At 43.1% G+C, this 14,887-nt stretch overlaps 2 protein-coding genes across 5 annotated transcripts in view; one reads left to right on the forward strand and one right to left on the reverse strand.

The window, feature by feature from the left end:
- Positions 1-3,559, reverse strand: part of LOC144115064 (uncharacterized) — a 159,817-nt gene extending 156,258 nt beyond the window's left edge. For 3 of the 4 annotated variants that reach the window (XM_077649201.1, XM_077649200.1, XM_077649198.1), the window contains exons 1-4: positions 3,380-3,512; positions 2,420-2,481; positions 2,284-2,327; positions 147-287 (exon numbers count right to left, since the gene is read on the reverse strand). In XM_077649201.1, coding sequence (XP_077505327.1) covers positions 147-287; positions 2,284-2,327; positions 2,420-2,450 — 216 coding nt within the window. In that variant the 5' untranslated portion in view covers positions 2,451-2,481; positions 3,380-3,512. Of the gene's footprint in view, positions 1-146; positions 288-2,283; positions 2,328-2,419; positions 2,482-3,379 lie in introns of all 4 variants that reach the window. The other variant, XM_077649199.1, reaches the window with a different exon arrangement.
- Positions 3,560-4,173: 614 nt separating this feature from the next.
- Positions 4,174-14,887, forward strand: part of Uch-L5 (ubiquitin carboxy-terminal hydrolase L5) — a 29,894-nt gene continuing 19,180 nt past the window's right edge. The window contains exons 1-4 of the mRNA XM_077649202.1: positions 4,174-4,328; positions 4,553-4,616; positions 4,746-4,851; positions 11,518-11,643. Of these exons, the coding sequence (XP_077505328.1) occupies positions 4,244-4,328; positions 4,553-4,616; positions 4,746-4,851; positions 11,518-11,643 (381 nt within the window). The 5' untranslated portion in view covers positions 4,174-4,243. The remainder of the gene's footprint in view (positions 4,329-4,552; positions 4,617-4,745; positions 4,852-11,517; positions 11,644-14,887) is intronic.

Here is a 14,887-nt window from a genome sequence, read left to right on the forward strand (position 1 = left end):
GGAACTCGTTGGCTATACGCGGATTAGAGAAATGCCCAGGCTTTCGCCGTGCTTTCTGGACCTTAAGATGGCGGCCGCTATAACGTCAATGCAAACTATGTACACTTTCTTCCCACACATTAAGGCAGCTGAAAAGTTTGCCATACCAGTGATGAAGCAGAAGTAGCAACCCTCGACAAGGGTACACAATTGCTACTGGAGGCAAGAGAGCTTGGCAGCGAAGTGAAGTTGAACTCAATGGGGCCTGAGCAAGAGGCAGCTGAGAGCTTCTGGCCAGTCTTGTTTAACTGCAATGCAATAAAAAAAAAGCACAATTGGAGAAGGCTCTTACCTTCTCAGATTTCAGCTACACACTGATAAAAATATTATGGCCCCTTACAGATCACCAAAAATGCAAAGTGCCATAACCTCCTGGGGGATATGATGGCAATATAGTAACAAGGGTACCATTTCATGATGTTACAAAATGCAAGGTCATACATCAACCATTCTATACACAAACACTTAAGATGTCATTGAAACAACCCTATGTTTCAACAAATCACTGTCCTGCAGTGTTAAAACAGCTAGTTAGTTTTACCCCAGTATTATGGCGCAAAAGTGCCACATACACGTTAAAACAGCACCATGACACAGATGCAGTATAATATATCATATATTTCTACTACATATTATTATGCAAATAGTGTTCTCTTGATTTCTATAAGAGATACAAAACTGGTTGATAATACAGTAATCACAATGATAACTTAATCCATAAATTTCATTGATAACTGCAAGTAAGAAGCTGAAAAAAAAAGTACTTAGTACACAGAAAAAACAACCCACCATATGGCTTCCATGACCATAGGTTGCAATGTGAATGTGCAATGCATTGTAGTGCTAGGTAGACTGCAATGTCAAAAAGCCAGGCATAAAAACTGGCTAAAGCCTCATGGTTAAGCCACTGCACCCACTCTAGAAAAGACTACACAGAAAAAGGCACTGAAGAGGGACAATGAATGGCCAAAAAATGCTGAATGTAGGTGAATAATAAAGACAAAAATCTTGAGTTTAGGGCCTTCCCAACTAGTTCTGTCAAACTGCTACTATACACAACAAAAAGGGTTGCAGTCAATCATGCTTGTGGCCACAGGACCAAAACAAAGAAATATTCTCTGGCCATTCACTCAAAGGAAGAAAAACTTTCACATAAACCATAAGTATCACATTCATTCCAGCTGGAATCCTAAAAAGACAATATGTATGAAAAAACACAACAAAAGAATGGAATGAAGCTTTGCAAACTTTGATTAACTGTAACTTGAGTGACAATGGCAAAATGGCAAGCAATCATAAATAAAGTTTTCTGGTCTCTCTCAACTTTTGTGAGTGCAAACATGACAAGGGCATGCAAAGCATGCCAATCTTTTTCATGATTAAACATGGTTTATGGTTTATGGGGGTTTAACGTCCCAAAGCGACTCAGGCTATGAGAGACGCCGTAGTGAAGAGCTCCGGAAATTTCGACCACCTGGGATTCTTTAACGTGCACTAACATCGCACAGTACACGGGCCTCTAGAATTTCGCCTCCATCGAAATTCGACCGCTGCGGCCGGGATCGAACCCGCGTCTTTCGGGCCGGCAGCCGAGCGCCGTAACCACTCAGCCACCGCGGCGGCTTTTCATGATTAAACAATCCACAGTGTTGCGCCATTGTTGGTTCTGTGAAAAAAGGTGCTGGCTGAAAGCAAGACGTTTGCAGACAGAGCATGTTGCAGACACTAATGGTCAGCTGCTGCACGTAATGTTTGTGTTTGCTTCACAGACACACCACATACCTTTATACCGAATATGCATATTCAGAAAAAAACAAAATTTCAAATAAGAGCACCACATTTTATGAACTATCGTAACATCCACAGCAAGCTAAAAGAAAAGAATGTAACAAAGAATGACAACAGCATGGGGATGATGCACAAATTGAAACATCTGCAGCCATTTTAGTACAGTCTACTAAATTGCACGAGGCCCAATCAGCAGATGGAACTCAATATGACTAGCTCAGAAAGCAGAAGAAATGATGGGTGAGGATTTCTACAATTACATGTAAAATGTGCAGCAGAAAGAATGATGACAAGCAATACTGCTAGAACAACATCTGAAAATTTAATGAGGACTGCCACAAGGAATTACTGTTTCCAGAGTCACAATAAAAGAACGGTACTTGCAAGTCCCCAACATTCTAGAAACGTGGCTGCAGTTCAGTTCATTATATTATGAAAAGAAAAAGAACTAGGTACCTTGTCTTTCAAGTAGTTGAGGGATGAATGAAGTTCTCGCAGCTCTGTTGGAGAAAAATATTGAATGTGTGTATCAATACTAGGACATGAATACAAAAGTTGGGTGCAAAATGGAATAAGCATGAATAGTACAAACCCAACCATGCTCCACTTGGGTCCGTTGTCATGTCGGCACGCTAAAACAATGCACCCGCCTTCCTGAAACAAGACAGCACATGTATCAGAATTTTCCTCAACACGACTATTTTCAGAACTCAGAAAGTCAAAGGAATACCTAACTATCCACATATTGTACACGCCGCTGACCAAAACAAGCACCACTCAATCATGAATATACGCAAAAGCAAACATTTGCTACAACTACAGCACGACCGAAAAGCGACTAAGACCACGCTTTGAGAAACCAGCTCAGAAAACAAAACGGTCAAGAACAAGACGACGAGACGGGCAGAGGCGCCGAGGTTCAGAGCCTAGCTCTGTCAGTTTCGTCTTGGTTCTTGTCCGTTGTGGTCTCTACGCTGGTTCATCAAAGCGTGGCAAACCAAGTAATGCAACAGCAAGTGTTGCTCAACTAAGACCGCGTTTTCGTTCCCAGCGAGGAAGTGCAGTAAAATGTGAATTCAGGACTTGTTAACGTCGGTACACGAGAGGCAAAGCGCGCACGAAAGTGGCGTACAATACGCAAGCACAAAACACACGTCCTTACTAGTAGCCGGCGAAAATAATTCTTTACGAACATAACGCCGTAAGAAATCTTAAAGAGGCCATATACAGAGCGTTTGAAACATGGTTACACGAATTAACATGCGCGAGTTCAAAAAGCCAGGCCCATGGGCAAGTCACCAAAGACCGGCGCTTTGAACTACGATGCGAAGTGCGATGACAAATGCTTCAAGCAAATGGGCTTTTCGAGGCCGTTGTAAGTGACGGCGGTAAACAAAAAACTGAGCGTCATTGGCTATTACAGGCAAGTGGCACTTCTAAAAGCGTGACACGTATTCTTCAGCGCATGCCATGTCATCTCACAGTTCACCTATGCTGTTGCATACGTGAAGACATTGCCATTGTAAGTAGCTGGAACCTTGGTCACAACTACCTAACGCCGTTGAAGTTGCTTCGACTCCCCATCGCACGTTAAAAAATGGGGCTCCAACAACGTCTCGCTCGCCGCTTCTGCGCTGCATCCGATGTCAAATAACAGCGGGGCGTTTGAAAAGCGGAAGCAAAACATGCGACCAGTGCCCCGGTTGCTGAGCTACCTGTCGACGGCAACCTTATAAACAAAAAAATGTGCTCAATATGTTATTAAATTTTTTATTGTGTAAATGAAGGTAAAGTTTATTTTATGGTGACTACAAAAGGTTACGTACATTTGTTTTATTGTTTACGCAGCTGATGGTTTGTTCGATGAACTGCACTACTGAACTAGACACCTTCACACTTCGCACTGCTCCAGCGCGCCATTCTAGTTCATGCCTTTTTCCGCTAGGGAAGGGCAGCTACGCGCGGCGTGGCGCTACAGTTAATCTGTTGAGCAAGAGGGTGTTTGTTATTTTACTTCAAGGATGTAATAGTTTTGTCATTTGTCTAGGTTTTGAGTATTCATCCATTACCTAATGCCAGAGAGTCTCACGCATTCATGCGCGCAAACAAAATATTCACCGCTAGGATTTTAAAAAATGCCATATTTGCATCGTTCATTACTAGGTTTCTAAATAATAAGACAGGACAAATGCACAGAGAGGCAGTGAGAGGAGAGAAATCATTTGTGAAAATCAGACGATGATGATGGTCATGACAAACAAACATGTCAATGAGCGCCCTCAACGGCAAAAAAAAGTTAACGAAAGTTGGCGCACGCAGTCCCATAGGACCCCGCCAAGTGTGCAGGTCTCTAGTTCAGTACTTCTTGGAACTGCATTTCGTAACTTCCGCCAGTGCTTCCGCTAAAATTTTAAAAATGGCAGCGAGCTCAGGCAGTGCTGGTGACTGGTGTTTAATTGAAAGTGATCCTGGCGTTTTTACTGAGTTAATTAAAGGATTTGGTACGTACATTACAAGCTTTTTTCTGTTACTAGAAATGTGAACGAAATTTTGGCTTCAGATGACTTTTGCGACAGAATACTTCTGTAAACTGATTGTGCATTGATTGTGCACGCTCACGTTGTCGTTTGTTTACAGTGCTTATGCGTGTTTCGACCGCGGTAAGTGAACCGGGCTTGAGGTAGTAAAAGTGTGATAAGACATAAGTACTTCGTCATGCGTGCAGGCGTGAAAGGGGTCCAAGTTGAAGAGCTCTGGAGCTTGGATCGTGAGAGTTTTGACAAGCTCAAGTGAGCACCTTTACCATTTCCCATTGTTTGCCACGTTGCTCTTTGTTGGAGTGAAAAATGCTTGCTTTAAAACTGGAATTCAATAAGTTTTTACCTGTGTGCTTTTTATTTTTTGTTCTTTCTTTGCAGGCCAGTTCATGGCCTCATATTCCTGTTCAAGTGGTACAGGAATGACGAACCTAGCGGCTCCATAGTTCAAGACAACCGCTTGGAAAAAATATTTTTCGCAAAGCAGGTGCGCCGTATTTTTAGTTTTTCTGTTCATTTAAGGAATTTTCCAGGAAATGTTGCACTGATCTGTTCTGGGTTTCTTGTACCAGCAAGCTCTGCTACTGCCTACTCGTAGGCGCCGCACTGCTTGCTTTGGAGAGGCCAAGGAAAACGGCTAGGCGTTCTACATTGACCGGCAAACTAGGAATCTCTTCCCAAATGCTGACGGATTCAGTTTCTATTATCGAGAGAGGTCATGTTGAAGGCACTAAGCTTATCATTTTTCAATCTACAGCGTGGGAACTCATTCACGGTGGCATGCTGCCTTCTCCAATGCACTTTTTTTCAGTATTGACTTTTACTTAGCTGGTTTGATGAGCGGGTCTCTTATCAGAATTTTCCTCACCATCCGACATCCTAAAAGCCGCTGGGGGAGAAAATGTAAGTTTTCTTTGCAAGAGACTCATTTCAGTAGTAGTTGCAAACCCGTTTAAGATAACCATTTCAAGGCCTTGTAAATTTTTATTATTGGTTCATTTGTGGGGCAGCATAATGTAATATGTAGAAAAAACCTATTGAAATGTGCTTGGACCTCACGTATCCATTAAACTGACCTATAGGGGGGTCTCACTTGATGTCATCTGCAAGGGGCACCAGCTGCTAGCAGGCAGTCCGCCATGTCCATAGTCGTTGCAGACACCACAAGTAATATGACTGTGACTCCCCCAATGCTGCGATTGTTTTGCACGTCTCACCATAAATAACCTGTTCCTGGATTGCAACAATGTGGCTAAGTTGGTATGCCCTTGATCTGGGCGGAGCAAAGAAAAGCCAGTATTTCCATAATGTTTGGCTATGCGGAAGCATAAATCCATACGACTACAGCGACTCCGATGTGGTGCGGGACGTGGGACTGCTGCTGCATGTTGAACTCACGGACATAAAAATCTACCTCATGCATGGCATAAGTTTTGTGACCTGAGATGATTTTAAAGAGTACAAATCTATGGAAGCATACGATTTCATGATGAGCGGGTGGGTACAAGAGCCATGCTGAGGGTGCTTGCCGAGGGCCAACGTGTCCAAGTCTTTACACTTGATACGCAGAAAGCATTCCCGTCTCCATATTGCTGTAAGCTCTTCAGTCTTCTTGCACTGGTTAGTAACTAATTTAAGAATGCAAAAAAGGGCTGACTTGAGTAGTATATTCTAGACGCTATAAATTGAGCAGCATTCTCATTTCAGGGGCCTTTTTTTTTTTTGTGGGTGATTACTATACTACACACAAACACAGCACAGTTCACCATTGCTGTCACATTACTGTCGCAGTGGACAATGCAGCGCGAAACACTTCATACTTCCTGAGCACAGACAGCTTTAGGAATGAAGGTGGATGCAGGCACATTTAACACCATGCAGTAATCTTGCAGATCGCTTCCGATTGTGCCTATATCCTATGGCAGACTTCAAACTGGGAGTGGGTGTTATGGGCGTGCGAACAACGACCACGAACATGGTGCACTAGCTCGCACGATGTTGGTGCCGCCTGTGAGCACTGCCTCGATGAAACCCTCTATACTATAGGACCTTGTTCCTGAGGTATTGCACATCATTTGTCTCACTGATACATCATTTGGTTCCTGTATAGTGCCACACCAGGGAATAATTACCGTTAATGTCCATGTGTACAAGGCGAGTACAAGGTTGTGGTAGTGACAGCGACAATTGCTTGATGCTGTTGCAATTTACAAAACCAAGAAGTGGTAAGAAATTCTTTGTGCGAACGTTGTGTGGGGAGGCAGTGCTAGACAGCAGCATGCTTCCCTTTACAGCGTTCAGCAAGCATTGCAAGGCAAAAGGGTGGACCAAGCTGTGGATGTGCATTTCACCCATTTTTCCTGGTAATGCACATCTTGGCACAGCTCCGTGCACCACACAGGAAGGGAGTCGGCACAATTTTATCCAATCATTTTCAGCCATTTTTAATTTGACCTGTGTTGCCAAACTGTGATTGCAGAGGTGAAAGCGCTTTGCCAAGGAAGGTATTTTTTAAATGCATGAGAAATGTTAGGAATGGTAAAATTATCAAATCAGTCCAAAATTTAGTAGCAATCACTGATGATCTTTATTACTGGCCATCATTGATTGCTGCATTTAAATCCAGTGAACTCTTGTGAATTTGCATCATTAGATTTATAAAAGAAAAAGGCTGAAGCTTTGGGTGGGATCATGGATTGTTGAACTGCATTCCAGTTCCCAGTTTACACAAGAACAAAGTGGTTTTTGTTGATTCTTTTGAATGCTGCTTAACTTATTCAAACTCTCATTTATGAAGCAGCTACTGAAAGGGTTGCTAAGAAGGGTTGGCCTCTTTTGTTTTTTGCTGTAGTTTGGTCATTTATTGCCTTGGTCACTTGATGCCAACATGTGGCTGGCTTGTCAATGTCATTGCATGTCAAAGTATTCCGTATGGTCAAAATTAGTCCGGAGCCCTCCAATGCGGCGCCTCTTTCTGTGTTCCTTCTTTTACTCTCTTTTTCATCTGCCACCGCGGTGGCTGAGTGGTCATGGTGCTCGGCTGCAGACCAGAATGATGCGGGTTCAATCCCGGCCGCAATGGTCAAATTTCGATGGAGGCAAAATTCTAAAGGCCTGTGTACTGTGTGATGTCAGTGCATGTTAAAGAACCCCAGGTGGTCGAAATTTCCAGAGCCCTTCACTGCGGTGTCCCTCATAGCCTGAGTTGTTTTGGGACGTTAAACCCCCATAAATCGTAAACCTTCATCCGCTCCCTCACAGTGCAGTTACGCTTACCAAGAGCAAGACAGTTGCTATGGCTTTCTTTATTTTTCTTATTACCATTTTTATTTCTACTGCGACGACAGCACAGAACTCTGTGATGTGGCGAAAACAGTAATCGGGGAGTTTACCGGGGAGTTGATCTGCCGCACTGCTTCTGCAGGTATCCAAAATCATTATTTTGCCTCTGCAACGAGGAGCCAACTTCATCTGCGTAAAGTCTGTATTTTGCCTTAATTTCTCCTGGAAGCAAAAAGCCATTGAACTTCAGACTTGCATTAATTTGCCGTATCTCTATAAGGCAGCAAATGATCAATTTCTTTCATTTCACTGTTACTTAGCCTAGCTGTCTATTTGGCTTGTATGTTTTAAAGGTTGTTCTGGGATAGTTTTAACCAGGCCAACACACTTTGTATGTGTGTTTGTGTGTTGCTTTTTGCATAGTAACAGATAGTAGATGCAATGAATATTGTCCGTCGTTTCATAAAAATGTCTCTAAGAAAGCTGCTTAATTCAGGTCCTGTTTTGTAGTCTATGCTTTTACACCTCAAAATTATTTGTAATATGCAGGGTGTTTCACCCAAGACTTTACACAGTTTTTAAAAATAGGCTTTTTGAGTTAGAAGAGTTTTTTTAGGCATAGCATTGTCAGCGGTGTAGTACATCAGAATACAGCTAAGACATGCTAACTAGCAAGCTGGTTAACTAGTATTGAATAGTTAACTTTTTATGTATTACTGTTAGACTCCCTAATTATTCAGAGGCGTGTAGCCCACCATATAAGTAATATCAATATCAGTTTTTAGAATTTCGGAACCATGGTTACCCTCTGTGCTGTGGCCCAACAAATTTTGACAGGTTGCGTGCACTGGAGAGGTTGATTTGCCTGCAAGCTTCTTGAAAGCGCATGTATTTTGGTGCGGTGTAGCCAAAATTTTATGAGCCATTGCGTCGAGGGTGAAAACGTTTTCGAAATTCTAAAGACTGTTATGAATATTACTTATGGTGGGCTACACTCTTCTGAATAATTAAGGAGCCTAACAGTAATAGTTAAAAAGTTAACAATTCAATATTAGTTAAGCAGCCTGCTAGTTAGCATGCCTTGGCTGTACTATTTTGTACTACACCACTGACAATGCTGTGCCTAAAAAAGCGCTCTTCTAGCTCAAAAAGCCTATGTTTTTAAATTGTGTAATGTCTTAGATGAAGCACCCTGTATATGATTTCGTTTGTTTTGTGTGCATGGCTTGGTTGTATGGTTTATGGGGGTTTAACGTCCTGTAGCAACTCAGGCTATGAGCGACACCGTAGTGAAGGGCTCCGGAAATGTCGACCACCTGGGGGGTTCTTTAACGTGCACTGAGAAAGGTGCAGTACATAGGCCTCTAGAATTTCGCTTCCATCGAAATTCACCCACCGCAGCCGGAATCAAACCCACATCTTTCGGGTAAGCAGCTGAGCACCATAACCACTGAGCCACCACGGCAGCCTTTATGTGCATGGCATTTTATTGCTTTTTTTTATTGCTTTACAGCATCAATTTCATTTCTGTGATAAATGGAATGCTAACCAGAAATTGTCTTCGCTATCTCTAAAAGTGCGCTTTTAAACTCATATTAATTGACCTGCTTCAAAATTGAGTGCTCTTGTTCCAAGAGGCCGCCGCGGTGGCTGAGTGGTTATGGCAAACCAGCTGCTGCTGAGTGGTTATGGCACTCAGCTGCTGGCCCGAAAGACGCGGGTTCGATCCCAGCCGCAGCAGTCGAATTTCGATGGAGGAGAAATTCTAGAGGCCCTTGTACTGTGTGATGTCAGTGCACGTTAAAGAACCCCAGGTGGTCGAAATTTCCGGAGCCCTTCTCTACGGCGTCCCTCATAGCCTGAGTTGCTTTGGGATGTTAAACCCCCATAAACCAAACCAAACCAATCTTGTTCCAAGTGTCAGCATTTCCTATACCATAGCTGCTCCAAATCAGGCCATTTACTAAAGCAGAGCAATTCTTTACTGTACAGCTCACTTTACGGCTTTTTATGTTTGGGGCATTGACAGCTTTATTATTTATAATTTTTAAGGTGTAGGGCTGCAATGCTTAATAAACATGCAGTTTTCTATAATACAGTAATGCTTCTTTAATTCAACCCCCATTAATTTGGAAAACTGGTTAATTCATATATCTCTTCCGGTCCTGTGCAAAATATGTACTATTCTATGGTGTGAAGCTTGTTAATTCGGAGGAATTCGCTCGTGCTGGTGGTTAGTTCAGACAGGCGGGGAAGCTGGCATGTGCACAGGGTGTTGGAGGTAGGGTGATGATGGCGAATTATTTACTCAGGAAGTTTAGCCACTGTAGATCAAGCGATGCTGGTGTACAATCGAACTGTTATGGTGTCATACTCATGGCTATGATCATCAGTGTAAAAGGTATGGCGGGTTGCTTTTTTCTTTTATGCTGTGCCCCGCCATTTTCTTCTTTTCGTTTATTGCATGCTCATTGCAGACTATGCTGTCAGCGTTTTTCGTGTTATCGCAGAGCCTGTAATCGTTTGACATTGTCATGTACATGTATGCACTGGGCTTCTTTTCCCTTTTTCTTTTTTTTTTTGTGGGATATGTGTATGTATATGGAGCGGGCCGAAGCTGCTGATACCCTAAGTGCCTTTAAGGAGCATATGTGTTTGTTCATCTGACAGTGTGCGTGCACTGCCTGAGTTGGTGGAACTACAAAAATTAGTATGTATGTTGATGTGGGGCACTGTATTTTTTTTCGGTCCCTGCTGTAATTCAGCATTCCGTTATTTTGGATAATTTCGCCTATCCCTTGAAATCTGAATAATGGGGTTTTACCGTACTTCTTTCTTTGGGTTTCCTGCTTCTGCTTTTATAAATTAGCTGGGCATTCCAATGTTGTGCAGTGGCAGTTTATTGTCAGAAGTTGTCTAATTGGGGTCTTGCATTGTGAATTGTGACACCAGTCTTTTGCATACATTCAAACGAATCTGGAAACATGATTGAAATGGTTTTTCTGTATTTTGAACTTTTGGCTGTGCTGAGCAGTGTCCAATACATCTTGGTTATAGTGCACTACTACACAGCACAAATGACAGACGAAGGAACACATGCAACAAACTAAGTACAAACTCACAACTGTTTATTAGACATGAAACACTTGTCCTTTTATAAAATCTAAGTGCATGCTGCTGCAGTCCCTTGCGGAAAGCAATACATCAGCCAATCCAGAAGATGCACGAGTAGTAAACATTCTAGGAATTGTGGGCTGGTTATGCACCCAGGGAATGCGGCTACGCATTGTGCTCGGCACGGATGTCATCCGTTGTTCAGTGATGCAGGCATAATCGGACATGAAAACGAAAGGATTAAAAGAGAGATTAGAGAGGCATTTGCAATTTTTAAAGCATATCCTGAGAAATGTGTTAGTGATTCTCCTACAACCTTGATAGAACCAGAAATAGCATTAATCAAGAAACTATAGAGGTGCAATGACACGTGCTTCATCGTGATAAAACTTGGACTCAGCATGTGCTTACATTGTATAAAAAGATGTAAAACCAACTAGCCCCTGTTCTAGCACTGGTCCAGTACATAGGAAATTATGATATTTTCAAAGCACACAGGAAAGTTAGAGCCCTCGTCGCTCAGATACGTGTTTCTGTGTGTTGGTTGCATTGTCCATTACGTTAGACACATCTTCCATTGCTGGATCTAGGGAAGATATAAAACTTTTAAGATTTTGTGCATGTGTGATATTGCTACTTGAGACTTTAACCCCTTTTACTGCTGTTGTTAATGTGATAGTGAAAAGTAGCTAGAAAGCATGCTCATAACAACCAGTGTTGGCACTTCATGTACGATGCTTAATTTGCTCTTTGACAGGTTATCAATAATGCCTGTGCTACACAAGCCATACTGAGTGTTCTGCTCAATGTCAAGCATCCAGACATCACTTTGGGCGAGACATTGATCTCATTCAAAGATTTTTGCCAGAGCTTTGATGCCACGGTGAGGCCCTGATGTTTTCTTTTCTACCTGGTACATGAGAAGTCTTGTTTGTGAGGTGTGGAAAACATTAGTTGTTTTTTATTGCTTTGGGGGGAAACTTGTGTTGCTTCAGGTTACAGTAATACAGTAGAACCTCGAGTACGACTTTCAGGGGACCGCGTGAAACTGTCGCATAATCCGGGCGTCGTACAATCGAAAATCTCGCACAACTGATGCTTTCACGTTATAAACACGACTGCTACTCTGGCTTTCCAAGTTTTCTCCTTCTCCGCGTGTTGTAAAAGCGCCCGTTTTCGTTCTGCGAGAATTAGTTCCGAGACCGCGTGCAGCCAGGCTTTTTCAGCGTCAAAGAGGCGGCTTTAGGCGAGGCGTGCGTGCGCTCCCGTCCCTGCGCGTGAAGTGAACATCACATGCGCCTCGAAAACGATGATTTGGACGCTCTGACTCTTTAAAGACGTTTTGCGGTGCGCAGTATGACCATGCCAGCAACACGTCTTTATGTGCAGACTTCCTGTAGAACCGCTGTCACTCCGTGGCAGCAAGCAGCTATGTCTGTTCTGGGAATTCGCATCACGAAGGAAAAAATAAAACACAATTATCGCCTTCTAAATACCAGTGCAAATCACTGCACAGTTTTACTTAAGTACAGCATGGTAGGGGAGAGTAAAAATAGATCCAAGGCCACATGGTGTCGCTGTAGATAGGACTTTATGTATAAATAGTGCTTGTTTATTGGTTAGATATTGAACTTTTACAGGGTAGATGGGCAGGCACAGCTTTCTACAAGAGAAGGAAAACTGCTCGAAACTCACTGCTGTGTGGTAGCTCATCCTCCCATGAGTCATCATGTGCCGTCATAAGCAAGATGCGCTGGCACTGCTGTCGTCGGCTGGGACGACTGGGGTAAAACTGGGGGTGAAATGTAGGCTTAGCACTCATAGGAGTACATGGAAGCAATAATCTTCAAAGCAGTTTTCTGTTTTCATAGTGCACCTATGATGTCGTCCTCCCTTCGCGAAGAGCAACCAAGTTCATCCTAGAACAGATTGTGAAAGTATGAAGCGTCATTTTGAAGGCACTGCATTTTTAAAACACCACGTTAAGTGCATTTGAGGGTGATCCCCGGCTGGAGAACTGAACGGGAGCACGGCCCATCGGAACATGTAAGCAAAACTTTCAGACATATTTTTCTCGTTTGAGTACCCACGGAGGTGGTTGTTTGGTAACTGTTGGCGAATGCTTGAAGGAGAGTGTGAGAAAGTATGCTACTTCATGTTGAAGCAATCTTTTTAAAATGCCACAATAAATATTTGTGGTATGAAGTTGGACATACCCCCAAAAGGCTTTCTATCTGCTGGGAGTTTCCCCAAATTGTGCAAGCTTCTCGTGTAGTCCGACATGCTGCCACATGAGCTACATTTCCTCACTAATAGAGTCCTTCAAACTAGGCAGCCTTGACAGCATTACCTGAAAAAGCTGCTCTCAAACTCCTGGAAAGCGCACGAAATAGGACCACGAACCACACACTGTAGCAGGCAGTGCGGCAGACGATACCCCCGGCTGCCTCCGGCTCCAATAGGCTCTGGTGTCCACCAGCGCCTCCTATGTGTGTAATATAGTGTTAGTCGTGTGCTACAGTGCACAGTTCATTTATCGTGCTGTTTGAGGACTGTCTCCAATGTAAACTTTACCGCCGGTTGAACCACCACTATTTGTCGTCAGCACAAGCTTGCGCAATTTGGGGAACACCCAGCAGATAGAGCTCCTTATGGCCCTATGTCCGGCTTCACAATGCACATTTATCTTGGCACTTTAAAAAGGTGGCTTTGGAAAGACGAAGCGTACTTGGTCACACTTTTCTTCAAAGCTGTCGCCAATTGTTAGCGAAAAGCTGTCTCCATGGGTGCTCTGTCAAACGAGAAACATTAATTTGGTAAGTTTTGCTTACATGTGTTTCTATGGGCTGCGCTCCCGTTCCCTACCCCAAGCCGGGAGTCACTGCCATGCGTAGGTCTTTTGAAAGTACATTGCCTTCAGAATGGCGCTTCATGCTTTCAGAATCTGTTTAGAATGAACTTTATTGTTCTTCACGAAGGGACGACATCATAGGCGCACTGTGAAATCGAAAAACTGCTTTGAAAACTTTAGCTTCCATGTGTTCCTATGGGCGCTAAGCTTACTTTTCACCCCCAGGTAAATACGGCTGCCGCGGGCTCCCCCTTTGTTTGTAAACACTGTGTTGGTCAAGACCATTGTTGCACAGCTGCAGTTGCTGTGTTAGATAAAGCCACAGTTGCACACTGCGTCGGGCCTAACATGTGCAGTCAGATTGCACCTTTTCAACACATGTGCAATGGTAGCAAGGTGCTTATATTGTACATATATGCTTTTTTCATGTTTTCGATGTCCTGCATGGCTGTCACAGACTACCTGAATCAGTTGTTAAACAGCAAGTGCACCTTGTCAGGGCCAGCAAACACTGTTTTGCCATTGCTTTTGACATGATAGTGTTCAAAATAAATGAAGGGTTTATTTTTTTTGTAAAAATCTTGCTGGTTTTGCAATGCCAGCATGAAAGTGAGACAGCAAATGCAATTTTTTGTTTAGACTACTGCTGCGTAGTTAGGGGTAGGACTTTCAGGTTTTATTTTTTGAGAATTCAGCTGACTTTTTTGGTGTTTACTTCGAAATGCTAGGTTAGTTTTTTTGTTTATTTTTTTAGCAAATGTTTTACTGGCTCTTTTATTGATTTAATATGGCACTCCTGTGTGGTCAGAAGTCATTTAGAGTCCATCTCAGCGTTTTTGTCAGCATGAACAGTTTATTTACAGTAATTAATGTGCAAATGGTATTACTTGGAACTATGCTTCTAGAAAGAATTGCTATTGCCACTGAGAAAGTAAGGCAAGTCAAATGAAATAGCTGGCAGTGGCAGACAGAAACACAAGTGGAAGTTTACTTTTAAAAACTAGGTTGTCATCTCGCACTGGGTTTAGCAAGAGGGCGGGGCATCACGTGGTTTGCGTGTATACGGCAGCAGTGGAACTGCCACTGAATCATCGTGGTAGCCAGATCATGATGCTTGCTTGCAGCGCGCATGCATGGTTTCGTGTCACTGACCTACATGCAGTTAATAAGCCTGCTTAACCAATTAACTGCTCTAAACGTGTGATAATCGGGAACAAACAGTGCTGAGCTAGCAAGCGGCGAGAAGTGGTGCTTTCTGGTCTGCAGAGGCATGTAA

Source organism: Amblyomma americanum, chromosome 1 (assembly GCF_052857255.1).
Source record: "Amblyomma americanum isolate KBUSLIRL-KWMA chromosome 1, ASM5285725v1, whole genome shotgun sequence".
NCBI classification, from domain to species: domain Eukaryota; kingdom Metazoa; phylum Arthropoda; class Arachnida; order Ixodida; family Ixodidae; genus Amblyomma; species Amblyomma americanum.